Raw genomic sequence first — 27,471 nt, 5'->3', positions numbered from 1 at the left:
TCTGGTTAATGATTTATGATTCTCGTGATGGTTTAAAGCATTCATCTTTTCAAAATTCTCAGTTGACTGGATATCGTTTTGGTTATTCTAAGAGCATTGTGATTGAGCTGATATCTTGTGATGACGTATGATTGTTGTTCATGGTTTATGTTTCTATATCGTCTAACAAGTAATTGTTTAAACAACAATCTCTTAAGGCATTGGTCTGCTAAATTAATTAAATCCTTTTAGTGCTTATCATATCGTGTCTCGTGTCTCCCAACCAACTGGTCGGCAGTTGGTCTTCATCATTTCGAAGGGTCTACCCCCCTTAGCCGCGGGAGACAGGCTTAAACGGAGGGATCGGGGATCAGAGTGACAGCCCCCGGTCTGAGCGTTGTTGTGTCAATCTGCGCGACAACAGCCCTCATTGGCAAAATCGCATTTCTCTTGTTGCTCACTCTGTAATCCATAAATGTGCATTGCCTGCGCAGATAAAATTGTACAACCCCGGAAACCCTTCCAGGTAAGACGTCTAGCTTCCCTCTGCCTCTAAAACCCACTCGCTTTGCCTTCGAGACACTAATCCGGCAACTAGAAACTAAAACATAGCTCTTCCGACAACTCGCACAAGTAAACTGGCTAACTCGCACTGTTGTATTCGGCCTCTTCTGCTAATAATTCGGCCTCCCTCTTTCCTATCTCCCAGACAGTGGAAATACTAAGGTAATCTTCCTCCAAAATATCTGCTCCCAAATCTCTGTTAATCCCTCGCTCTAATGCTTTCCCTAGCTTCAATTGCACCCTTGCTAAATACCTGCAACTGGGTAGTCAAACTGCTCAACTCATACAATGTATCTTCTCCAATCATTCGACCTTTTATAATCTCTTGTTGGAGTCTCAACAACCACAGTTACATCTCAATCGGTGGCTGAGATCAATTTGACTTCATCAATAAAAGCCTCTAGAGCAAAATCGAACTTAATTATTTTCTTTAATTTACCACTTTTCCTAAGTTAGACTTAGGAAATATTTTAATTATGGAAAATTAATTTAATTAAGGCATCTCCAAGTCTTATTTCACAAAACCTTTTTTGGGTTTTGGAGATTTCGTGTTCCTTAGCCTCTTAGACACCATAAAATCTAGGACACTTGTCCGTTGCTACACAAACTAATGTTTTTCCTATGCATGAAGATTAGTGGTGGAATTGTTTTCAAGTTCTCTATAAGCCTTTCAAGATCGATCCACAAAGAGATAGACATTATCACATGGAGGGAAAAAGCCTAGGGTTTGTCCTCATTCTTCCTTTGTTGATTTGGTGAGTATTTGATAGCATGCTTTGTTCTTCCTTATGGTTCTTTAGTGAGTATTTTATAGCATGCTTTGTTCTTTCTTATGGTTCTTTGGCTGAAGCATTTTGTAATTTTATCAAGTCATAGTACAAAACCCAAATTGAGTGGAACATCCTACCTAAGAAGGTATAGCCTATTGTATGGTTATACTGCCGAGTCGCTGACTATATAGCATGTCCATAAGGACTATACAAACACTTGTACAATCTATCCATACAACTGTATGGATCCATATGATCTTGTCCATACACTGTTGTATGGACAATCCCTATATGGGATTGCATGCGACTAGGAAACATCTCTTCCTTGAGCACCTACACTGCCCCTCCTCTATTTGTTGCTCAACCTACTCAACTTTTCAAATGTGATGAGAGTCTCTATCTTGACCTATATTTATAATTTTATTTGAGAATCTATTATTGAGATTACTCCTAGTCTAAGTCAAGCATGAGATACACTTTTAACCTCAATTGCTAAATATAAGACTTTCACTTTTTTACTAAAGTGAACTACAAAAGATAAATTACTTTTTCCAAAAATAGCATTACTCTTAGAAAATTACTTTTTCGAAAATATCTCGAAATACTTCTCGCACATTAACCTATGCAGGAGTTCCTATCCAAGCTATAATTCTCAATTAAGATTTTTGGAATTTCCTCTCCTTGGAGTTTGATGGATATATCTTTCTTGGAGCATATGTGAAGTGTACAGATTTTCTCATATCAATATGTGGCTTATTTTTGCATCTTCTAATTATTATTGATGAATTGCAGTAGAGATTGCTAGAACTTACTTTATAGAGCCAAGAAAGAAGGGTATCTCTGCCCTATTAGAAGTGTTTTATGTGAGGAGTTTCTCCCTCTTGAATCCTTTGTTGCCTTATACATGATTGTATTCTCTTGCATCTAACATCCTCTTGAGTGGGTGGGAGACTCATACTTCATTGTGTAGAGCATACCCTAATGGTGTAATCTTGAGGTGGCACACTAGGGCCTTCCTAATACATTTTTGTACATTCATTTTCAGCCTATTAAGGTTTATTGTGGCATGTGCAGTCCTCAAACATTTATGAATTTCCCTTTTGGACTGGCCTCTTGACTCCATTTGCACTTGTTTGGATTGGCACTAATCTCTTGATCCTTCCATCACCTTTTTTATTCCATTATACTACAAAATAACAATGTTTTGTTAGAGCTATATCTTCACATCACCTTTGAGCTTCATTGTTATAGCTTTAATAATCCTAATTCCTAGGGATTACCCTATTGAGTTGGAGAAAAGCCAACCAACAATGAGAGGATAGGTTGCTTAGGTGACTGTTAAGTTTTAACCATCATTAAGTGTGAGTTGGAGAGGTAATAGAGAGGATACCAGTCCACAGACACTGAAAGATTTGATCTGAAATTCTACAACTGACAAGAGTTCAATCATACTATTCTGATGGCTAACTCTTCCCAATTATTAAAATACTTTGTCTTTTTCCAATAAAGAAAATAAAAGCAGTACCTGTTCAAATAGCCTTTGATTCTGTTTGTAACTAAGTTCAATTTGCATATCTTTTAATCCACTGCTGAAGGCTTTGCTATCAGGAAGAATCCACCTCCAAAGATCTGCATCTTCTACATATTTGTAAAGCAGGCCAACTCTTTGCATATCTTTTTCTGGTACCAACGATGAGCTTTTCGGCAAATTTTCTTTCATGGATACCATAGCAAAGCCTACTTTTTCTGATAATAACCTTTCAGTAAAATAGTCATATGCAATGGTTGCTCCACTACGGTTCATATCTATTACCTTAACACAATTTTTATGATCATACTCATTTGCTTGGAGCATCTCCATCGCAGTCTTATGATGATCTAGGATCACCACTCTGCAGAGCAAAATAATAAACGTGTGAGCCTTCTAAGACAATTCTACTTTTTCTACATTCCCTCTCTAATGCCCTCAAAACTTGAAGTTTCACTAATTGTTTCACTCAATGTATAAGGACTCATAGTTTCACAAATTGTGTTTAATACTACTGTCATAATCACATGAACTAGAAAACAACAATCAATAACTATAATATAAGTGTAACTCCAGTATGTAAGAAAACATGATAAACAGCATAATCAAACTCAAAGAACGCATGTGCATGAAATCTAGTGTGAATAGAAGTACGGAATCAAGATCAAGTTTGTTAGATCATAAGATAATCATTGAATGACTGTGCACAACCAATCAGAAAACTAACTACAAGGAATAAGGTCACAAGAATAACCACTAGTGAGAAAGTGAAAGGGTATCTGATTACCTGTTGTCCCCAGATTCTGCACTCAGCACGTACATGTCATAATAATAGTACATAGGGTATAATCCTCTATACACACTTATAATAACAATAATATACTCTAATATTGTTGTTATTTATGATTATAATTTGTATTTAATCAGTAGCTATAGTTAGACAACTTAGATTTGTGCATCTGTTTCAACGTTTTCTTTCTGTTTCTTCATGTCATTCTTACATGTGTAACTCAAGAGGTTATTTAAGTATAAAGGAAAAGTAAGACCATGGCACATGATTACCTCACATGACGTTGAACCTTGGAGACCAAGACATGAATTTTAGAATTTGCATGATATCATTATTACAAGCAAGCTAATATAACATAAATTACCTTCAAAAAATGAAATAATTGAAATATATAGATACTTAACAGACTTCAACACAGCCTTTGTGAATGGGATAAAAAGATACTAATATCTTCTTATTCCATTGTAAAATATCAAATGACATATGGCAATTATCGGAGAAAGGAAACACCTGCTCTAGACCAGAAAGAAAAACAAAATGGTTCAAACTAAAATTATACCCCCTTCAAAGCAAAAAATCTTGACATTATTTAGGATATTATCCCTCTGTTCATTTGCTGGAATTGTGCATAGAAAGAAACTTCAGAATCTTCGAAAACAAAAAACTGACCCCTCTGCAGATTTTGGATAAAACAAAAAGAGCACTTACTGAAACAGCTGAGACAAGTTTCCAAACTATGACAAACATTATATTCCTCAAGCAGAAACTGCAATCTAACTGAATCCCGAAAATGATATCCAATAGGTTTTGTTGTTGCCTGAAGTGTACACCTAAGGCACAACGCTCAGAATAGGGGTTGTTACTCTGATCCCTACTCACTCCATTTAAGCTATCTCCTATGCAGACTAAGGGGGGTAGTCCCTAAAGGTGAAAAGAATGAGGAACGATCCGCCTTCAGGGACTCGAGATTCAGTCTGGTCCCTGCTACAGTAACTCGATAATCATAACCTCGGCCTATTCCTGAATTCGGCCCTTTGAGTGCGAGAATTCGGCCAACAGTTCCATGTTGTCCATGCTCAGATCAACTTCATACATTAATTCATGCACACCTATATGCAACCTGCAAATATGGTTACATGATCCACTACGGCAATCCATGCTATCTCCACTTGCCGACAGCATTGTCAGGGTTGTTCCCTCTCGGTGGCACCCACCATCAATTTTTCTCTCACGTGATTCGATAGGCAATACCTCCCAGTAAACAGAAGGGTCTCATTCAAACATAATGCTGGCTCTGATTCTTAGCAAATAACGCGGTCTCACGCAAACTTATGAATTCAGCGAACAATAATGCCAAATTTGGATGGTTAGTTGATGCGTGTTCTTGGCCCTGGAGATATACTTGAGTTCAACGACCACCAAATAACCAGCACTCGCGGTCCCAAAATGTTAAGTTGAAGAAGAACTCGACCCTTTAGAAATATGGTGCTCTCAATCCCTTAGAAAATGCAACCTCCTTAATAATAGTCTCGATCTTTGAGATCACAGTCATCTGATTTGAAACTTGTTCGCAAGTTTGGTCTTTCAGGAATAATCTGTGATAAACCCTCAAGCTGGCAAGATGCACAGCTCTAATACCACTATAATATTCCAAATTGTAAATTTGCTTCAAAAATTTACACTGTCAACTTGACAAACAAATTACGCAGATTGAATCACAAATTTAACGACAAAACTAGAAATTATATTCTGCAACTGTAGAATAAACGAGATAAACATGCAAACAATCTCAGCCTTATTTATTTAATATGGAAATATGTTGGTACAAGAAACAGCGATATGGTTGAGTTGATGGACCCAAATAGATTTGCAACAATGTTGCATCGACCTCTATAACAACTAATCTGATGAATGCACCTATGAATCCTGAATGAGTTCACCAAGGGTTGAAATGGGTTCTCGCCCACTCTCACTAAATCACCCAAGGGTTTTCGTCCTAGGACTACTATAGCAGAGAACTAAATTTTCCAATCTACACCAAAGAAAAATACTCAAAACCAAGATGTCCCAAATTATCTCATCCTCCACCTTTTAAAGACCCAATAGATAGATCTCCAATCTTCTAGAAGTATTTTATTTTATTATTATTCTAGAAGCTCACCCTTGACTTCATCTTAAGTTACTTTTAATTTATTTAAGTCACTTTTGGCATTTTCCCCTTAATTAATCTTTTTCCCTTTTAATTAAGTGACTAATTAAAGTCATTTTTAATCTAGGAGAATGATGAATCACCCACCATACTTTCTCTGGCCACTGGAAATCACTTCTCAGCATCCCATTCTATAGATCTTCTCGTTCCAGTTCCAACGAGCTATTACACTAAGGTGTTTTGTTAAATATTCCTCCCAGAATGCTACCTTAAGCGTGATTAATTAAGTTACACTCAATAATAATCCCATTTAATGGGAATTATCAAAAAGCAACAAAACCAAAAACAAGTCGTGCAGAACTACTCGTAATGATGAATATGCCAAGCAAACGTCGTCGAATCCCATAAAAACTCCTCAAAACTCCTTCGGGACTGTTGATGACATAATCCTACTTCTGTGACTTGGTCATCACATACCATGAAAATCCATCGTAGTTGTACTATAGAGGAAACTAAAAATGGGGGTATTACAAAAGTCCAACCTAAAGTTGAATAAATCCAAAGAATCAGAAGAATCATCATCCAAGAAACATTTGCTTGCTTCTTGGACTACCAATGCATAGGTTCCAATGCCCTTGAAAGAATTAATAAAGATTCTTTCTTACAAGAAAGAGCTTCGGAAAGCATTAGAGTTCTATGTTTAGAAGTCTCCAATTCCAAGTATAGATCAAGGGGAAGACGTCCCCATTATTCTACAAGCATCAGTTAGTCAAAAGGCACCAAATCCAACACATCTGCTTTTCTACATTTTGTTGATAATCATGATTGGATTTTGCATAACTGTGTGTTGGATTCAGGAGCATCAACAAACATCATGACCTTCAAAGTTATGAAGAGGATGGGCTTAAGAACATCTAGGCCAAATAGAAATATATGTGCATTTGATTCTCATGAAGTATCAGTCATTGCATTGATCAAGGATTTGCAAGTTCACCTTACAGCATTCCCAAATAAGTGCATGGAAATTGATATAGTCATAATTGATGCTCCTCCCACTTATGGCATGCTCCTTTCTAGGAAATGGGCTTTCACAATTATGTGGAAGTATTCAATTGGATTTAACTCATGCCAACATTCCCATCGACCAAGGTGAGTACATGACACTTCACAGAGAGAACTTCCGAAAAGAACATGTTGAAGACCCAAGGAAGAAGATAATATGCTTTGTTGAAGATGTCAATGATGATGGATTTGGTTCTTACACTATCATGGCCATGTGTGAGGCACCTAATGAAGACATTGATGACATATGGACTATGAACTTCAACAATTCCTCATAAAAGACAGGTAATGGTGCAAGTATTGTGTTCACCTCGCCAAAAAGTAAAATTTTATGTTATTCATTTCATTTAGAATTTGATGCCACTAACAATATTGTTGAATATGAAGCTTTATTAATTGGTTTAAGTTTGGCTAAAGAAACGACTGTCAAGTTATCAAAGATTATTGGTGAATCTAACCTCATTGTTGTTGATTTGGGGTAGCATCGGATGTTCTTTAGCCATGAAAATTGATGGAGAGGCTAAAGCACATGAGATATCCAAGACCCAGAAATGGTTTGGAGAGATTGTACCCAGTTTGGGAGATATTAAAATAATTAATATTTTTAATGGAGTTCCTAAGTCTAAACTTGAGAAAAATAAAATATTAATGGGTATTAATATAAAACTGGGTTAGAAAGTTCCAAAAGTCATGGATCAAGCCAAATCTAATCTTAGTCGTTGATTAGAGATTTAATCTCGATCATTGAAGGACCAACAAGAAAAGTATAAGATGTTAAATTGGCAACTAGGGCCAAACTCCATGTGGGTCAGCTTATTTATGGCAGCTGATATTTTTATTGGATCCCTCTCGTCGAGAGGTGTAGGATTGATCCAAAGATCATCCAGTTCCGATAAGTATTTATGGAGATATGAATTTATTTTGTTTATGTAATTATTATCAAGCCGACCAGCACTTATGTAGGCTCTAGAAGCCCAACCGACGTGTCTATTCAACCCCTACAAGTTAGTATAAATAAAAGAGGATTTGATGTCATTTGAGACATACATTAGTGTGGTGATCTCTTCCTCTCCACGTTTTGGGTTTTTGGAGCAGGAGAGAGACACCATGAAAATGTACGCTGGCCTATGATGCCCTAGCCACAGTAAATCTATCAGCGACATTTAAGGGTGCCCTAGCCATAGCATTTGAGGGTACTCTTGACAGCAATAAATGATAATCTAATGCAGCAAAGGGAGGCACTTATACGCAGTCTAGAAGAGACTTAATTCCACTAAGAAAGGAGGTTCTAAACGCAACCATAAGATGCCCTAAGTCACAGCAAAGGGAGGCTCAATATGCAGTCCATGAAGGCACAGTAATTAGATTCTTATACGCTGTTCTATATGCAGCAAGAAGAGGGACTTCGCTGTCCCTATAGACACAGTCCTAGGAGACCCTTTAACGCAGGTAAGAAGATGCCCTAGGTACAGTTCGGTGGGTGCCCAATCCGCAGTCATAATGTGCCCTAGCCGCAGGCTTATGAAGAATCTTATAATGAAATTCTGTTCACGCAAAGGATACATGCAGTCCTGTACACTTGTTATATGCAGTCAAATGGATTAGAAGTATCCTCGGGAGGGTCTAAGGTACAGTATCCCTGTAGCAGACAGCAGTATAACTTGGCATAGGAATATATTACAATGAGAAGACCAGATCTATTATTCTCAGCATACTTGTAACTTGATGATCTCATAACAGTATACCTCAACGTCCTTCATTCTTGCTTCAACCACACATATTTGTGATCACTGTCTCAGTCCGGATACCTTCGTGGAAAGATACAACAGAAAAATGATCTTGGTGATACAGCTGTGAAGTTGTAACGGCGATGGTTTCAGTATCAAGTAAGATCTTGTTAAAGGATGTTGTAGTAATGACAATGATAGTTACATTCTTGGCATATACAGAAGTATTTTTGTGCCTCACTGTCTGGGTCTAATGGAGATCATAGTAATGCTGTAGTTGCTATCTCAGTCTCAGCATTGATGTGATCATGTTGGAGAGGATTTCAGTGATGACTGTGTCCACTACACTCTAAGCATAATCTACAGTGATAGAATGGCATACCTGTAGCAGCCACATGACAATGAATAGCAATGATAGAATGTCATTTGTTAAGGCAGCAACATGATGATGATGTACATTAGTATGGGCAGCATGAAGTTGAAAGATGATCATGGATATGAAGGGCAGCATGATGATGGATAAGATCATGGACATGGGCAACATGATGTAGATCATGGACAGCATGATGTATGAGCAGCGTGATGTATGAGATCATGAGCATCATGATGGTGCTACACAGTAAGGTGCAGCAAATGGACGAGATGCAGCACGATGATAGGTGAAGGAGTCACCTTGGAGGATCAGTTGAAGCAGAATGTCTTCAACTGATCTCATCGTTATAGAAGATGATCTATGCTCAGATCTAGACAAGTCAAAGTGTTGACTTCTGTTGTAAATGTACTCTCTCTCTCTCTCTTTCTCTGTTGAACTCTGAAGATAAAAGAAGAATTGATCAAAGGGTTTCCCCACACATTGTGGGGTTTGTCCCTGGCTCGCGCCATATCTTGTGTCCTCTTGTCTTGGCTTGTCTTCTGCGTTTTATATTTATGTTCTATCTGCAGTTTATCATTATGCTGATGTGATTGCTATCTGTGAAAATTTAAATAAATTGCTCTAGCATAGAACATACCAAAATTTAACATAAGAGGAGGCTTGAGGGTCAGTTGGAAGATACACCAGAGTGATCAGTCATTCGATTTGCTAAAGCGAGGGTGCTAAGCAAAGTCGAATCAGTGATTGGAAACAAGGGGCAGCGAGTACTAGACAAAGAGGCAGAGATAGTGCCGAGAGACTAGCGCAGAGGCAGAGAGCGAGAAGCAACAGCCAAAGCAGGCCATGCAGAGCCCAGCAGAGACAGCGCAGAGGCAAAAGGACCTGCATCATCCACTCAGAAGGCATCAGGAGTGATGCAGAGGGTCCCAGAGGTTGCGCAGTGCCTCCGAGGGCTCACGCAGAGGGTTCTAAGGCTGACGCAAAGCAGCAAGACGCTGACACAATGCTTCAGAGTTGTTGGAGAGGGTTTCGTGGGACAGGTTTTTTGAATACCTGTTTCTGAATAGAGAGGTATTATTGCCGATTGTTTTTCTCTGTCGAGTGAGCCAGTTTGGCACCCAGTTGTACTCAAGGAAATACTGCATAATAATAAACCCTCTGAATAGCTGCATCGGTTTTCCCGAATTGGGTTTTTCCGGGGACATTTGTCCAAAAATAATGGTGTCACTTATGTGTTTGTTTTTCTTTCAGCTGATGATCTGTAGATGTTGCGATTGTATTGTGTTTATTTCGATATTTAAATGTTTTAAATAACTTGTTCAAAATTTACAAGTAGAAGAAATAAACCAGCAGAAAACAAATTAATTTTCTAACGGATAGACTTAGAAAATTCAACATGGTATCAGAGCGTGGTTGCATATCACAAGAAAGCTCAAGGCATCAGCTGAGCAGAGCATTTGCAGCAGATTCAACTGTCCCGAGTGATAGAGTTGATCCTTGCAGAAAGCAACAGAGGAAGGGTTGGCACAGAAGGACTGCGTCATCAGTCCAGGCCTGAGAGAGGCCAGCTCAGAAGCTGAGGAGGGCAGAAACAGGCTCATGCAGAACCCAAGAGGGTTGACGCAGTCGGCTAAGGGAGTTGTTTTGTCAGTGCCAAGATTGCGCAGAGCCAAGAGGCTCAATCCTTCAGTTGTTGGGGCGAAGGAAGTTGTGGGCAGTTGCCAGGAGCGAAGCTGGTGGGGTAATGTGGTCAGAACAATACCTAACAAGGCAAAACCAAGGTAGAGGGAGTCGCTGCCAAGGCGGATTTCTAGCCAAGGAATCTGGATCAAAGTTGCAGTTGCACAGACGATTAGAGAGGGGCAACTTGACTGTTGGCAAAAGGATTTCCAGGAGAGAAATCAGGACTCAGAGGGAGTCCAGAAGAGAACTTCCAAACGGGAAGTAGAGAGACTCGAAGGAGTCGAACCAAGAACTTCTAGACGAGAAGTAGAGAGATTCAGCAAGAGTCAAACCGATAACTTCCAAGCAAGAAGTAGAGAGACTCAGAGAAGTCGACAAAGAAGAGAAGAGAGATGGTCGTGAATGGGCTGAGGGATCAGGATAGGCTGGACGAAGCGTCCAACTTTGTGGTCTGGAAGGCCAGGATATAGTCCATTCTAGACAGACATCGCATCAAGGGCCTCGCCTTAAGAGTAATGGTTATCCCAGTTGACCCGGTATCTAATGAAAGGTACGAGGAGGCAATGGCCAAGGCAAAATGCATCATCCTTGATGGGGTCAAGGATCATGTGGTCCAACATATTTGCTGAGAAGGAAACGCAAAGGAGATGTGGGACACCTTGAAGACATTGTACTAGCATACTTCCGTGCAGAGGAAGATGTTACTTGAGAATCAGCTAAGGTCATACCAGAGGCAGAAGGGAGAGCAAATAGATCTCTTCCTCGGTCGGTTGAAGGAGATCCGAGACCAACTGACTTCCATAGGGGCCACGTCGAATCAAGAGTTGATGGTAAGAACCACACTAAACGCAGTCTCCGAGGAGTGGGAGACATTTGTCTAGAGCATACTGGGTAAGGCGAATCTTCCAGATTGGGAAGAATTGTGGGCGGCTCCATCAAGAAGAGATCAGACGACTGACCAAGATGGGAAGTAGCAGCAAAGGAGTCCGGATCAAGAAGGAAAAAGAAGAGGATGCAACTCTGGCATCTGCGGGAAAGCAGGAGAAGAGCAAGAAGAAGGACCTCTCCAAGGTCAAGTGCTTCCACTGTGGGGAACAGGGTCATTATAAGAACAAGTGTCTGAGGAAGAAGAACAAGGGAGAGGCGTCTGACTCTAAGGCAGCGCCAAAGAAGGCAGAGAAGGAGGTCAAGGAGGATGACGATTGTGCCATGAGTGCTCATGTACCTCTAGAGAAGAGGTGGGGAGACATCGAGCTGTAGTCAATAAGGCTACAAGCGATGAGGGGCAGGATCCTTGTGTAATATTCCTGATTAGCCATGGCTAATTAGAATATTCGATTTTGCTCAATTTTGCCTTCTATAGTTATTTGTAAATAAAAAGGTGAGGAAAATGGGACATAACTCACTTTTAGAATAAAAGTCACTTCCTAGTAGCACAACGTTGTGACTTAAAGGGGAGCCAAGGGGGCCAAAGGACCACGCAGACACTTGGAGGGACTACGCAGATGGAAAGGGAACACATGGCAAGAGGGGATTACGCTCGAGGAGGTGAGCCTTGGGATTGGGAGAGGCCAATGCTATAAAGGAGAGAGGATCCCCCTCATTTTGTCATTCGATTATGAGCATTTGATCTAGTCACTTCGACTTGGAGCACGCTGGCTGTTTAGCCTGTCTGCAGCACTGTTTAGTGCACTGAATGTCTTTGTTCGAAAATCTCACCCTTAGCCCCGGGGGACTTCGTGTGCCTACTCGGGCAAGGTATTTTCAGCAGTGTTTTTGCAGTAGTTTTGATCTTTGGCATTGAGGTGGAGCTGAGCATTGGAAGACTACGCAATCTTGAGAGAGAGGGACGTAGTTCTTCTGGGAGCAGTTCTGGATTGAGGATTTGTGGAGGAGTTGAGCTGGGATATTGAGCAAGGGATCAGCTCTTGCATATTGGAGTGGTTTGGCAGAGTTTCAGGCAGTATTTTGGAGGATTCTACTCAGTGGCAGCGCAGGGCCTTGAGGGATTGCGTGATTCCCCAAGGGGGCGATTTTCGGGGGTCAGCCATTTCAGAAAAGCTTTCTGGGTTTTTCTGGGTTTTCTGAGTAGGGGCGGATTCCAGAGTTTCAGCGTTTTCTGAGGAGGGGAACAACCCCAAATCCTCATTTGATTTCCAGCAGTAGCAGCAGCACGACAGTTTTCCAGCAGCATCCACGCAGAGGCCATTCCTTTGTTATTTTGAGTGTATTTCTTCACTTGCTTGGTGCAAGTCGAGGTGCCATCCTTCTGATCACCTCCTGTACTCATTCCATTACTCAGTATAATAAAATGGCTTAGCATTTCTCGAGTATCTGCCTATATTTCTTGCTTATATAATTATATGTTACACCACTGTTATTTTTATCATTTTGAGTTTCCCGGTTATTATATTATTTGTGCGTATTTGGTTGGAGTTTACTGGGGTTTTGGGGAAAATCTCTGAAACGGGATATTACAGTGGTATCAGAGCATAGATCTGGCTCAGCCTGTGGAGCTAGCAATCTATGACACCGAGGGAAAATCCCTACATCTGTTATAGAGGTAGGAGATACAGAGACACTGGGCGTAGGTTGGAGGAGCCTATGGTGGACGCAGGACAGGAGGAGCCTGTGGTGGACACAGAGCAGGAGGATCCGATGGCAGATGATGATGGGAAGAGATTTGCAGACATGCTCCTCAAATCAGTGCAGGGTCTGTCGAGGCAGATCGAGGTGATGGGGCAAAGGCAGTGGAGGCTAGACAACGTGGGAGCCCACGGGTTTTTCAGGTTGGAGAGGGATCGAGTGCATCTCACCATTTGCCAGAGCAGGGTGCCACTCAGCGTGATACTACTTAACAGGTGGCCTCACATGCCCCTATACGCTCTACCATGCCCACTTTCCTAGGAGCAGACATGGGGGCAGGAGCACAGCAGGAGGCAGAGCCCGGTCACATGGCGATTATTTTGCAGAGTACCAGGCCTATGGGCAGGAGTTCAGGGATGCTCTCTCATTCAGAGACTTTGTTCAGCTCCAGTGGGATAGTAGACCTTGCGACCATCACAGAGGATACCGGCATTATCATGATGGAGACACCCACCGCACTGTTAGTAGATTTCACTTGCCTACATTTGATGGCTCATCAAACAGTTCGACAAGGTCTTGGCTGGAGAAGCTAGACATCTATTTCCAGCTTAACCAAATGTCGGAGACAGAGGCCATCAAGGTGGCGACATTACATTTGGATGGTGAGGCCCAGGATTGGTGGTTCCATGGGATGGTTACACTTGGGCATTCCACAGTGACGACGTATGCCAAGTTCACCAGGAGATTGATGGAGAGGTTTGACCGGAGGGATCCGGAACAGCACTTTGTTGAGCTGACGAGGCTCAAACAGACAGGGAGCCCAGAGACCTACATTGCGAACTTTTTGAGGGTTTCAACGATGGTGCCAGATCTATCCATGGCACGGAGGATCTACATGTATGTTGAGGGGTTAGTAGAGCCACTTCGGGGTCTAGTCAGATCTGCTAGACCAACCACCCTTCAGGATGCTATTAGCAGGACCCGGGACTTACAGGATGTCTTACCCAGGACCCGGACACCTTACCCCCAGCGACAGGCTTTTCAGCCTAAGGGGAAGGATGTGAGGATTCCGCCTCCGAAGGGAAATCCAAGATGAGTACAGCTTGATGATGATGCCAGGAGGGAGTTGAAGAAGAAGCGGTTGTGCTTCACTTGTCAGGAGTCGCGGGCACCAGGACATAGATGTGCCACTGGCAAAGCACATTTTATTGAGATCTTCTCCGAGAGCAGCGAGGAAGAGGATGAGGAGGATGATGTGGAGGTAGGAGATAGTCATGCCATGTAGGGTCCCTTGTTGCCTCCACCACCACTAGTAGGTGGTGCAGCGTTTGCACCTACCGGAGGAGCCCTTGCAGCATTGCGAGGAGTTCCCAAGTATTTGACGCTACGCGTACGGGGGACAATACGTGGCCAGCGAGTATCAGTTTTGGTTGACAGTGGGGCCACCCACAACTTCATCGATGCACAGATGGTTGAGCAGAGAGGTATACCGACAGAGAGCTTCGATGGATTTTCAGTTTTGGTCCCAGGAGATCAGACCATGGTGTGTGCTCGTTATGTTCCAGAGTTATCAGTGACGATGGGCACCTACACACTGACTGACCACTTCTTCGTGGTCAATATTCCGGACACCAACATAGTACTGGGTGTTCAGTGGCTCATCACTCTAGGGAAGGTCACTACAGATTGGAAGGCCCTAGAGATGGAGTGGGATGATGAGAAGACAGGGAGGCATGAGAAGATACGGGGACAGCACACATATCCGCCTCAAACTGTTTCGGCTCATCGGATGGAGGCAGTCTTCTGGAAGGGAGATGTGGAGTGGGCAGTGGAGCTGTGTGCATCAAAGGCAGGGACTACAGGGCACACAGTGCACCCAAAGATACAATCCATCCTTGACCGGTATGCCATAGTATTTGGGGAGATTCCGCCAAGAGAGCGACCGGACAGGGGGTTTGAGCACACCATTGAGCTTGAGCAGGGCATACAGGCAGTGATTACTACCCCCTATAGGCATCCCAAGGCCTATCGAGATGAGATTGAGAGGCCATCCAGGAGTTGCTGGCCCTTGGGCACATTCGACCAAGCACGAGTCCTTTTGCTTCTTCTGTGGTGTTGGTGAAGAAGAAGGACGGCACATTGAGGATGTGTATTGACTACAGGGCCCTGAACAAGAAGACCCTGAAGAAAAGGTACCCCATACCCAAAATCGATGAGTTGATGGATGAGTTAAGAGGAGCCCGATTCTTCTCAAAGATTGATTTGAGATCTGGGTACCATCAGATTCGCGTGAGGAAACAGGACATTCCCAAGACCGCCTTCAGTTGTCACTATGGGCACTTTGAGTTTTTGGTGATGCCCTTCAGGCTAACCAACGCCCCAGCTACATTCCAATCTTGCATGAACCACATCTTCCGCAGTCACTTGAGGAAGTTTGTGTTGGTATTCTTTGATGATATACTCATTTACAACAGGACTTGGGAGGAGCATCTCCAGCACATTGAGATAGTGTTGCGCATCTTGGAGGAGCAGCAGTTCTACGCCAAGCTCTCCAAGTGTGAGTTTGGATTGACGGAGATGTTGTACTTGGGACACATCATAGGGGTGGACGGAGTGAGAGTCCACGAGGAGAAGATTAGGGCCATCCGAGATTGGCCAGAGCCGAGGAACGTGATGGAACTTTGGGGATTCATTGGTATTTGTACTTACTACCAGAAATTCGTCAAGAGTTTCTCACAGCTTGCTGCACCCCTGACAGATTTGACAAGGAAGGGGGCATTCAGTTGGTCGAATACAGCGCAGCGAGCCTTTAACAGGCTCAAGGAGGTGATGAGCAGCTGCCCAGTGCTTGTATTGCCAGATTTTTCACAGCCATTTGTTTTGGAGTGTGATGCGTCGGGAGAGGGGATCGGTGCAGTATTGATGCAAGGAGGTCACCCTATAGCCTTTGAGAGCCGGAAGCTCCTTCCGCACGAGAGGTTGTATTCTATATACGACAAGGAGATGCTAGCCATCATGCATGCATTGGCCAAGTTCCAGCAGTATTTAGTGGGTAACAGGTTCAAGGTGAGGACTGATCACAACAGCCCCAGGTTCTTTTTGGAGCAGAAGCAGCTATAGGAGAGGCAGCAGAAGTGGGTTAGTAAGATCCAAGCATATGACTTTGACATTGAGTATGTCAAGGGTAAGAACAACGTGGTAGCAGATGCCCTTTCACGTAGACCAGCCACATTGTCTCTTATGAGCTTGCACGCAGACTGAAGGGCTCAACTCTTAATAGAGTACTCCTAGGACAGATTTGCATGTGAGATTCTGGATGGGCAGGTGGTGGATGACAGGTACAGGGTGGTCGATGAGATCATCTACTACAGGGACCGGATCTTCTTGACTAAGAGATCTCAACTCAAGAAGAAGATACTTCAGGCGTCACATGATTCACCATTAGCAGGCCACCAGGGGTTTACCAAAACCTACAGGGCCATTAGAGAGAAGTTCTCATAGAAGGGCCTCAAGGAGGACGTACTCCAGCATGTCCGGGAGTGCGACGTTTGCCAGAGGAACAAGGGGGAGATGAGCCATCCGCAGGCTTATTGCAGCCACTTCCCATTCCAGAGGGGAAATGGGAGAGTATTTTGATGGACTTCATCACAGGGTTGCCCATGGTGTAGGGTAAGGATTGTATCTTTGTCGTCGTTGATCGAATGACAAAGTACGCACATTTTTTCGCCATATCCGCACACTACACAGCAGCACAGGTGGTCGAGCTATTCTTCAGAGAGGTCTTCAGGCTACATGGTCTTCCTAAGACCATCATCAGTGACAGGTACAGCCATTCATGGGCGGGTTTTGTCAGGAGCTTTTCCGGTTGGTGGGGACGGAGTTGACACCAAGCACCAGTTATCACAAACAGACGGACAGGCAAACGGAGATAGTTAACAAGTGGCTGGAGGGCTACTTGTGTAACTATGTCAGTGGACAGCAGCGAGCATGGTTGAAGTGGCTGCATCTGGGGGAGTACTGCTACAACGCTACACATCACATGTCCATCGATATGTCACCATTCTATGCTTTGTATGGATATCATCCTTTGTCTTTTGCTGACGTGATGTTTAGTGCTAGCAAGGCTCCGAGAGCCAAGATTTGGATCCAAGAGAGTCAGGATATTCTCCGAGCTCTCAAGGATAACATGGCTACAGCGCAAAACCAGCAGAAGCTGTATGCTGACAGGGGTCGGGTGGAGAGACAGTTTGAGGTAGGAGACTTGGTCTACCTACGATTACAGCCATACCAACAATCGTCACTGAAGCAGAAGGGGGTTGAAAAGCTCAAGCCCCGCTTTTATGGGCCATACAGGGTGATACGCAAGATTGGACAGGTAGCATACGAGTTGGAGCTGCCCCAAGGCAGCAAGATTCATAACGTTTTTCACATATCATGCCTGAAGAAGGCGTTGGGACAGCATGTGACAGTGACAGATGAGCTGCCACTTACGGATGATGAGGGCATTTGGTGTTGCAACCAAAGGCTATTATTGATACCAAGGAGAGGCAGCTACGGAGCAGGACGGTCCGGGAATTCTTGGTGAGGTGGAAGAATTTACCGGATGAGGATGCCACTTGGCAGAGTGAGAAAATTTTGCAACATCCATCACTTCAGTTGCTTGAGGACAAGCAACATCTTGCCAGGGGAGACTGTAATATTCCTAATTAGCCATGGCTAATTAGAATATTCGATTTTGCTCAATTTTGCCTTCTATAGTTATTTGTAAATAAAAAGGTGAGGAAAAGGGGACATAATTCACTTTTAGAATAAAAGTCACTTCCTAGTAACACAACGTTGTGACTTAAAGGGGAGCCAAGGGGGCCAAAGGACCACGCAGAGATGGGCCCATGCAGACACTTGGAGGGACTGCGCAAATGGAAAGGGAACACGTGGAAAGAGGGGATTACGCTGGAGGAGGTGAGCCTTGGGATTGGGAGAGGCCAATGCTATAAAGGAGAGAGGAGCCCCCTCATTTTGTCATTCGATTATGAGCATTTGAGCTATTCACTTCGACTTGGAGCACATTGGTTGTTTAGCCTGTCTGTAGCATTGTTTAGTGCACCGAGTGTCTCCGTTCGGATATCTCACCCTTAACCTCGGGGGACTTCGAGTGCCTACTCGGGCAAGGTATTTTCAGCAGTCTTTTTGCAGTAGTTTTGATCTTTGGCATTGAGGTGGAGCTAAGCATTGCAAGACTGCGCAGTCTTGAGAGAGAGGGACGCAATTCTTCTGGGAGCATTTCCGGATTGAGGATTTATGGAGGAGTTGAGCTGGGATATTGAGCAAGGGATCAGCTCTTGCATATTGGAGTAGTTTGGCAGAGTTTTGGGCAGTATTTTGGAGGATTCTACTCATTGGCAGCGCAGGGCCTTGAGGGATTGCGTGATTCCCCAAGGGGGCGATTTTCGGGGGTCGGCCATTTCAGAAAAGCTTTCTGGGTTTTGCTGGGTTTTCTTAGTAGGGCGGATTCTAGAGTTTCAACGTTTTCTGAGGAGGGGAACAACCCCAAATCCTCATTTGATTTCCAGCAGTAGCAGCAGCACGGTAGTTTTCCAGCAGCATCCACGCAGAGGCCATTCCTTTGTTATTCTGAGTGTATTTCTTCACTTGCCTGGTGCAAGTCGAGGTGCCATCCTTCTGATCACCTCCTGTACTCATTCCATTACTCAGTATAATAAAATGGCTTAGCATTTCTCTCTGCATTTCTCGAGTATCTGCCTATATTTCTTGCTTATATAATTATATGTTACACCACTATTATTTTTATCATTTTGAGTTTTCCAGTTATTATATTATTTGTGCGTATTTGGTTGGAGTTTACTAGGGTTTTGGGGAAAATCTCTGAAACGGGATATTACACCTTGAGGTACCCAACATCTTGGACTATACCTTGCTACAGGAGCCCCAAAGAGAAAGTAGTAGGATTGATGGATGTCGGTAGAAACGGATGCGGATGAAGCGGTAGAGAGTGCCACAGTGCAAGAGTCCCCGGGTAATGTGAGGCTAGCAGGATGCAACAGTGCGAGAGGCACGAAGTGCTGCACTAGTGCAGGATGGCACATAGAGGTGTGCAACGTTGCGAGATGCAGGGTGTTGTTGCAGCAGCTCAAATGTCAGTAGAGGGAGCACTTGTTAGCGGCAGAGAAAGATTCAGCAAAGGGAGTGTTTCTAGCCTGACAGGGATGTCAGAAGTTGGCTGGATCGGTTACTTACTTCTCAATAACTGAGTTGCAGAGCAGTAGCAGTTGGCAATAGCACGATGCAGCATGGTAAGAGGGGGATGCAGTGCAGATGCAGTGTTGGAAGGATGGACCTGTAGCAGCATGGATACAGAGGGCGCTGTCGTACAGATGCAGCAGTGGCAGTGGCAGGGCCATGGTAGCAGTACAAGATGCAGCAGTGCAGAGGATGTTGGGCGTAGAGGCCTAGCATCAGCACAGGTACCGGTGCCGGATAATCAGGGTGATGCTCAGTGTGGAGTATTACTAGAGCACAGATCTCGCTAAGAAGGAGTGTTGATTTGAGGTAGCATCGGATGTGCTCTAACCACGAAAATTGGTGGAAAGGCTAAAGCACATGAGATCTTCAAGACCCAGAAATGGTTTGGACAAATTGTACCCGGTTTGGGAGATATTAAAATAATCAGTATTTTTAATGGAGTTCCTAAGCCTAAACTTAGGAAAAATAAAATATTAATGGGTATTAATATAAAACTAGGTTAGAAGGTTCCAAAAGTCATGGATCAAGCCAAATCTAATCTTAGTCGTTGATTAGAGATTTAATCTCGGTCATGGAAGGACCAACAAGAAAAGTATAAGAGGAGGCTTGAGGGTCAGTTGGAAGATACACCAGAGTGATCAGTCATTCGACTTGCTAGAGAGGGGTTGCTAAGCAAAGTTGAATCAGTGATCAGCAGTGAGGGGTAGTGAGTACTGGACAGAGAGGCTGAGATAGTGCCGAGAGACCAGCGCAGAGGTAGAGAGCGAGAAGCAGCAGCCAGAGCAGGCCATGCAGACCCCAGCAAAGACAACACAGAGGCTAGAGGGTCTGCGTCATCCACGCAGAAGGCAGCAAGAGTGACACAGAGGGTCCCAGAGGCTGCGGAGTGCCTTAGAGGGCTGACACACAGGATTCTGAGGCTAACGCAGAGCAGCAGGAGGCTGACGCAGTGCTTCAGAGTTGCTGGAGAGGGTTTCGTGGGACAGGTTTTCTGAATACCTGTTTCCAAATAGAGAGGTATTACTACCAGTTGTTTTTCTTTGTCGGGTGAGCCATTTTGGCACCCAGTTGTACTCAAGGAAATACTACATAATAATAAACCCTCAAAATAGCTACACCAGTTTTCCCAAATTGGGTTTTTCCGGGGACATTTGTCCAAAAATAACGGTGTCGCTTGTGTGTTTGTTTTTCTTTCAGCTGATGATCTGTAGATGTTGTGACTATATTGTGTTTACTTCAGTATTTAAATGTTTTAAATAACTTGTTCAAAATTTACAAGTAGGAGAAATAAACCAGCAGAATACAGATTAATTTTCTAACAGATAGACTTAGAAAATTCAACAATTGTATGTCAAGTCAAAGGGAAGTTTGTTTGTAAGAATGACAGGTTGAAGATATATAGACAAGTTATAACCAATGCTACCGAAGGGTTTCATGCTTTGTCCATAAAAACAATGCCAAGGGAAACTAATCAAAAAGCACATTCTTTAGTTTTTGTTGCTTCCAAAAAGCAACCATGTGATCTATTGGAATACATACAATCGGAAGTGATATGCAAGCCTTCTATTCTGGATAATAATATGCATTGGCCAGTTTTTCAAGATGATGAACAAATTCTCTAATTCATAAGCAATCTCCAAGAGAATCAAGTTGATTGGTCAGATGAAGAGTTGGGGTTCAGTTAACAGATAACAAAATCTTGGTTGGTATTGCTCCATTGGAAAACCTATTCAAGAGAGAAGACTCATATAAAGGGAAGAAGTAGAACACCAAGCCGGAAGAATTCAATGAAGCTAATATTGGATCATTTGAAAATCCAAAAGTCATAAAGGTTGGTTAAACTACAACTAAATAAGAAAGAAAGACCATAAAAGAGTTGGTACATGAGTTCAAAGATGTTTTTGCATTGTCTTATGATGATTTGAAGGCTTATCGAGAAGATGTGATCCAACATGCTATAGCTTTAAAGGAAGGAACTAAGCCTTTTCATCAAAAGCTAAGGCAAATCAACCCCAAGTTGCTACCACTATTACAAAAGAAATTGGAAAAGTTGTTCGACACAGGTATTAATGTGTTGATTTTTATAGTTTCAGAGGTACTCCAAGCCTTGACGATCGAGAGTTTGAAGGAAGGAGCTCCGTAAGTGGCCTTGTGAGCTTGAAACCCAAGCTTGGGGTTTTGCACCCATCGATATTCGGGCCAAAACCGTGACGAGAGTTTGACATGCGATGGATGGAGATGATAGAGGACTCCGAGAGCAACCGGACACATCGAACTCCAAGTTGTCAATCTTGAGATATTAATTTTTGAAGGTCATGGTTGGGGTTGCACATGTGTTAGTCAAGTCAGCCTAGTGTTTAGAGGCCTAATGACAATTGTACAAGCCCATAGAGAGACTTCGTTGGAGCCCTTGAGAAAGTTATAAATAAAGGGCTTGTGTGAGATCATGAAAACATCCAAGGGAGCATTCACATCAACATAACTCTGCGATTTAGTGTGGTTCTGAGGCAAGAGAAAGGAGACAGTGCAGCCGAGTTTTTAGTGAGGGGTTCTCTACGTTTTTGGAGTAGATCTTCTGTGGAACAAGCGCAGCCCAAGGCAGCCAATAAGGTGAATTAAGGTCGGCTTTGTGGGCAGAATTAAGGTGTCTCCATTGCCAGATCAGGAAGTAGCTACATGGGTAAGTTTGGAGTATGCCCTGTGCTTAATTAAGTGTAGTTGTACCTTTGTCCAAGGGCCGCAAGGACTTGTTGTAGCGGCGCATTGTGTGGAGGATTGTTGAGGGCCGAGAGGCCTAGTTTAGAGCCATTCTCCCCTAGACACAGTCTATCTAAGGCATGTCATAGGTGTACAGTGAGCAGCAAAGTGGAATTGAGGGTGGATACCCTGGCTAGAAGGATAAGATTTCTTGTTGTAGCTTAGCCACAGGCAGGAAATTGCCTTGTGGAGGAACCCAAGGCTAAAGTAATGCATTAAGAGGGCAGGAAGTGACAGCAAGTGAACCTAACTTGTTGAGGAAGGGAACCGCAGTCTTGAAGCAGGGTTTAGGGTTGTTTTCAGATGCCCTGACCAGAGCTTAGAAGATTGCACAGAAACCAAGGTAAGAGGACAATAGCAGTGAGTTGCAGATGGACTCTCGATTGATGATTGGATGCTAGAGGATGAGTGTCCTAGGAGACGACAAAATGAGGAGTCTATTGGCAGCCAAGAGGAGGGGTTTCCTAGATGATTGGATGCACTAACTAGGAGCAGATGCTACAGCAGGATTGGTCACTCGTGCTCTGTTGGAGGGCAGCGTGAAAGTGGGCCAAGTGTGGACAATGGATTGGGCATTTATGGTCTATTGGAGGACAACGTGATAGTGCCCAAGTTGGAGCCAGTTGTGAACCACCTTCATGGACTTAAGTTGTTGCTAGAGTGTGAGAAGTTGAGCTCAAGGTTTGATCAGCCAAAGGAGCAGTTGAGCAGCCCTAGACTTGTGTGTGGAGAAGGACTTCTACAGCAGATGATGAGCATTCCTCCTAGCCCATGTTCATTGTGGGAGATGGACATCTTGCAGTGATAGGTGGCAGCGCTCTATGCCCTATGTTGGTCTTCATTGGAGCACCGCAGGAAGACTGTAGTGGGCTGAAGTCCCTGAGTAGCTAAGGAGCAGCAATGGGCAAAATGAGAGTTGCTCACAAACCGAGTTGCGAACAACTCAACAGGAGTCTCGATGTGTTGTGCCCTTGACGGACTAATGCACAACTAGTGAGCAGATTGGATAGCCGAGATTCATTGGTCATATGGACTTGGATCGTTGATAGAGGCAATGCTACAGATCGAGAGCCGACGGACCGGGAAGGTGCAGGGTACGACCAAGAGGAGCTGAGAGAGCATGCAACAGCCAGATGGTCAAAGTATCTTGTTGAGGGTAGATTAGTTGTCGATAGATTGACACCAAGCCCCAATTCTGTATTCTTGTACTAATGGATGTATGACGGCCATTATCCCTAGTACGGGAGCCCTAGACTATTGTATTATTCAGTTTGATTAATATAACGAAGTTGGGTTGAAAATTGCAAAAAGTTGTCTATATTTTGTGCACTAGAAAAATTATTGTTGTTTATATATTGTTGTACAAAGTAGTTTCGTTGTGATTCTTGGCTTGGTAGTGTAAGTGATTTAAGATTTTATCCAAGACACCAAGGTCGTGGAAATACGTATCAGAGCATATCTAAGCTACTTTGAGGGACAGTGAATCAGGGTGTGCACCGAAGCAACTCAGAGGAAGTTGTGAGTGCCTAGATCATAGAGCAAAAGTTTTAGTTGAAGACATGGAGATGTGGTCTCGATAAGCTACATGGTGAGATGGGCTGGGAGTTCTAGTGGATCGTGTTGAAATTTCTAAGTATTACCCATGAGAAATTGTATCTATATTCTCTTGTTTATTTCGCTTACTTGTTTAATTACTAACAAGTTATTTAATCACATAAATACTAAAATAAACACAATACAGTCTCAACCATCTACAGAACAGCAACTGAAATAAATAAACAAACACACAAGTGACACCGTTATTTTTGAACAATCGTCCCCAGAAAAACCCAACTTGGGAAAATCGGTGCAGCAATTCTGAGGGTTATATTATTATGCAGTCTTTCAGAATACAACTAGGTGCCAAACTAGCTCACCCGACAGAGAAAATAATCCAACAGTAATACCTCTCTATTCAGAAGTAGGATATTCGAAAAGTCTGCCCCACGAAACCCTCTCCAACACAATTTGAAGTTGAGTGCCAGCCCTCCTAGCCTCTGTGTCAGCCTGAAACCCTCTACGTCAGCCTTCTGAGGCTCTGTGCAGCCTCTCTGACCATATGCGTCACTCCTGAAGCCTCTGCGTGTATGATGCAAGCCCTTCTAGCTTCTACGCACTCCTTGCTAACCTCTGTGTGGCTCCCTCTGGATCTGCATCTGCCTCTCTGCCTCTGCACTGGTCTCTCGGCACTATCTCTGCCTCGTACTCACTGCCCCTCGCTGCAACTGATCACTAATTCGATTTCTCTTAGCAAACCCCACTCTAGAAAATCGAATGACTGATCACTCTGGTGTGTTCTCCAACTGACCCTCAAGCCTCTTCTTATACTTTTCCTATTGGTCATGTTGACCACTATGTGTCAACTACTCATTAGCAGTACACCCCCTTTTTCGCAAAAGGGATAGCGCTTGAGCAATGTGTCCGTGCCTATCATCATCAACCTTATCATATTATGTTGTACACCCAGTCTGCATGTGTGAATTGTAAATACTCTTAGCAGAGCTGAGTCATGTATGAAAATTGCCTAGGTGGACCTAATTTTCTAGTGATAATCTACGTTCCGGAAGGTTTTTTGTCTCACCGATCCATGATCGGCAGAGTTTTCCTTCAGCCTAACCCCAAAGCCGGAATGACTTTTGTCATTAGAATCTTAGGGGAATCCTAGTGCGTTGATCTGCTAGACTATAGTTGGTCACAAAACTGGGTGATCTATGAGGGTCTATGTCAAATGGGTTTTCCCCCTTCAGATGTAAAATTGTAAAAGTCATGATGTAAAGTGTCTTGAGGGTTAGGAAATGTTTTAATCTCCTCATAGGTCCTAAGTCCTAAGTCCTAGGTCCTAGGTGATTTTTCCAAAAGCTAAGTTCGAGGATCCATTTAAAAATAAAAATAAAAAAAACAATAAAAGAATAAAAGATATAAATAATTAAAAAAAAATAATAATAATAACAATTAAAAATATATATATATATATATAATATATAAAATTAAAAATAAATAAAAATAATAATAAACTTTAAAAATTTAAAAATAATTAAAAAATAAAATAAAATAAAAATTTTAAAAATAATAAAATAATATTAAGTCAAATTTTTTGAGTAAATAAATGCAGAATTTCAATTTTTAATATATTAAAATGCATTTAAAAATTCGACGGATGAGATTAAAAAATATCTTCATCCTTATCGACGGATGAGATTAAAAAATATCTTGATCCTTATCGACAGTGGAGATCATTTTGACATGCATCACTCGAATTATCCGTTGGGAATTTTTCCTTTAAATAGGGTGCTAGGGGTCATTTGAGATCAGATTTGATCTGAGAGTCTGGTGCTAAAGAAAGCTCTCTTGTAGTCATTTTTTGTGCAATAAAGAAAGACTTTGGGGTTAAAAATCTTGTTGGTGTTACTCTTCTGCAAGTGTTGTAAGATGATTTATTTTTCTGCATAAATTTATTTTCAGCCATTGATAATAGCTTGATGAAGATTGATTTAGGCACAGGTATCTTGTCTGATCTTTGGGGTTTGAATGATAGTTTAGGTTCTGAAATATAATGGCAAGTATCTCCATTTGATCTGGATTTCACTATTATTTTCTCCCTCTATGTTAATGGTTGATTTTAAGCTGTGCAGGAAATCTTAGTTTTCAGTTTACCGGGCGTTAGGGGAAGTTCTTGGCTGAACCAACCAACTCCCGGATTGCGTTTTCTGAAAGAGCCCAGATAGTTTTAATCCCGGGCTTATCATCTGAAATTTTTTATGAATGCATGAAGGGTTTTCTGAAGTATCTCACATTAAATTTAAATTCTGAAAATATTACTGTGGATTATTGACAAATCTGGCTGCTTAAGAGTCGAAAATCTGTAAATATTGTAAATTTTTAGCTGGTTTTAGGGTTTTCAGTTTTGTTTCTGGCACATTTGACTTCTGGGTTTTTTGTTTTGCCATTGCAGGGTGCAAGTATAGATTTTGAAAGTTTTTCAATGTTTCCATCAGGCAATCTGAAGCGGATTGATTTAAATTTCTTACAATTTCTTAAGAAATTCAAGGGTTTTCTGCTGCTCCCTGGAGGGTTTTTTTTTTCACAGAAAGATTTCGAAATTTGTTTCAACCACCACACAACTCTCAATCAGCTGCAGTCAGCTATCAGCCTCAGAGATCCATTCACGCCAAACCTGCATAATAGTGACAGTTTTCTCCACCGCAACTCTGCTCCCTTACCTACAAAAAATCCACAGACTCACTTTTTCTGTTCCATTCCACGCAGCCATATCATTTCTGCCCATGGTGCATCACATTGCTATTTTCACGCTGCTTCCTCAATGCAGTCATCCCTGCGGCTTTCTCTCGTGGTACCCTCACCCATTGCTGGCCCTTTTCCTCTTCATCAACCACAAAGCTATTCCATTCTGATTTCTCTCGACCTGTGTGTACCTGCGTGTTGCCAAGACCGTCCATTTCTCCTTCTTTACAGCATATACATGTTGTTGTCAACGCTACTGCCACTCCAAAAGCTGAATTTATGCTGCTCCATTCCAGTTATACGCTCCACGCACCTGCAAACAAGAATTCAGCTCTTCACCCATCCGTGTCCCTTCCTGCGTGTTGGCCAACCCCTCTAATCACAATTTCTCTTCATCATTCGACCTGCAGCAAGCAAGGAAATCTGCAAATCCTCCTCGCTGCCCTCACCTCCGTCGAGTTCTCCTGTGCTGCCGTCGAAACCTCTTCTGCGTACCTGCCCAGCAAATCAAAAGCGTAAATGTGATTTTTTTTTGTGTGTATGTGGTTTAGCGTTAGGTTGTTTTAGATTTTTGTTGTTGTTTGATTTTTAGATCTTAGCTTAGTTTTATTTAATTTAGGATTTAAATTTAATAATAATCGACTTTCATTTTCATTATACGTGTATGTAGATTAGGTGTTAGTTTTTTTATTTAGATTTTAAATTTTGTTTGATTCTAAGCCTAGAATTTCATAAAGAAATTAAAAATATATATATAAAGAAAACATAAAAAAAGTTTCTATTAGGTTTTTTTTTATTAGGTTAGATTAAACCAGATTTTGATTTTATTAATCTAAGTTTTAGTTTAGAATTAGATTTTAGTTTTGTTCTATGTTAATTTTAAACTTGGAACTTTATATCATAATAAAAAGTTTTATATATATATATATTAAAAAAAAGAAAGAGATTTTAGTTTTAATGT

At 42.3% G+C, this 27,471-nt stretch overlaps 1 protein-coding gene across 2 annotated transcripts in view; it reads right to left on the bottom strand.

The window, feature by feature from the left end:
• LOC149228129 (DHHA1 domain protein) overlaps nucleotides 1-27,471 on the bottom strand; it is a 377,957-nt gene that overhangs the window by 268,223 nt on the left and 82,263 nt on the right. For both annotated transcript variants that reach the window (XM_089378055.1, XM_089378053.1), the window contains exon 3: nucleotides 2,839-3,205. In XM_089378055.1, coding sequence (XP_089234181.1) covers nucleotides 2,839-3,205 — 367 coding nt within the window. The remainder of the gene's footprint in view (nucleotides 1-2,838; nucleotides 3,206-27,471) is intronic.

The sequence above is a fragment of the Pinus tabuliformis genome, chromosome J, assembly GCF_031772625.1.
Source record: "Pinus tabuliformis cultivar Carrire ecotype Pingquan chromosome J, CPIR1, whole genome shotgun sequence".
NCBI lineage: Eukaryota > Viridiplantae > Streptophyta > Pinopsida > Pinales > Pinaceae > Pinus > Pinus tabuliformis.
The sequence above is the reverse complement of the archived record's forward strand: the minus strand, read 5'-3'. Positions and strand labels throughout refer to the sequence as shown.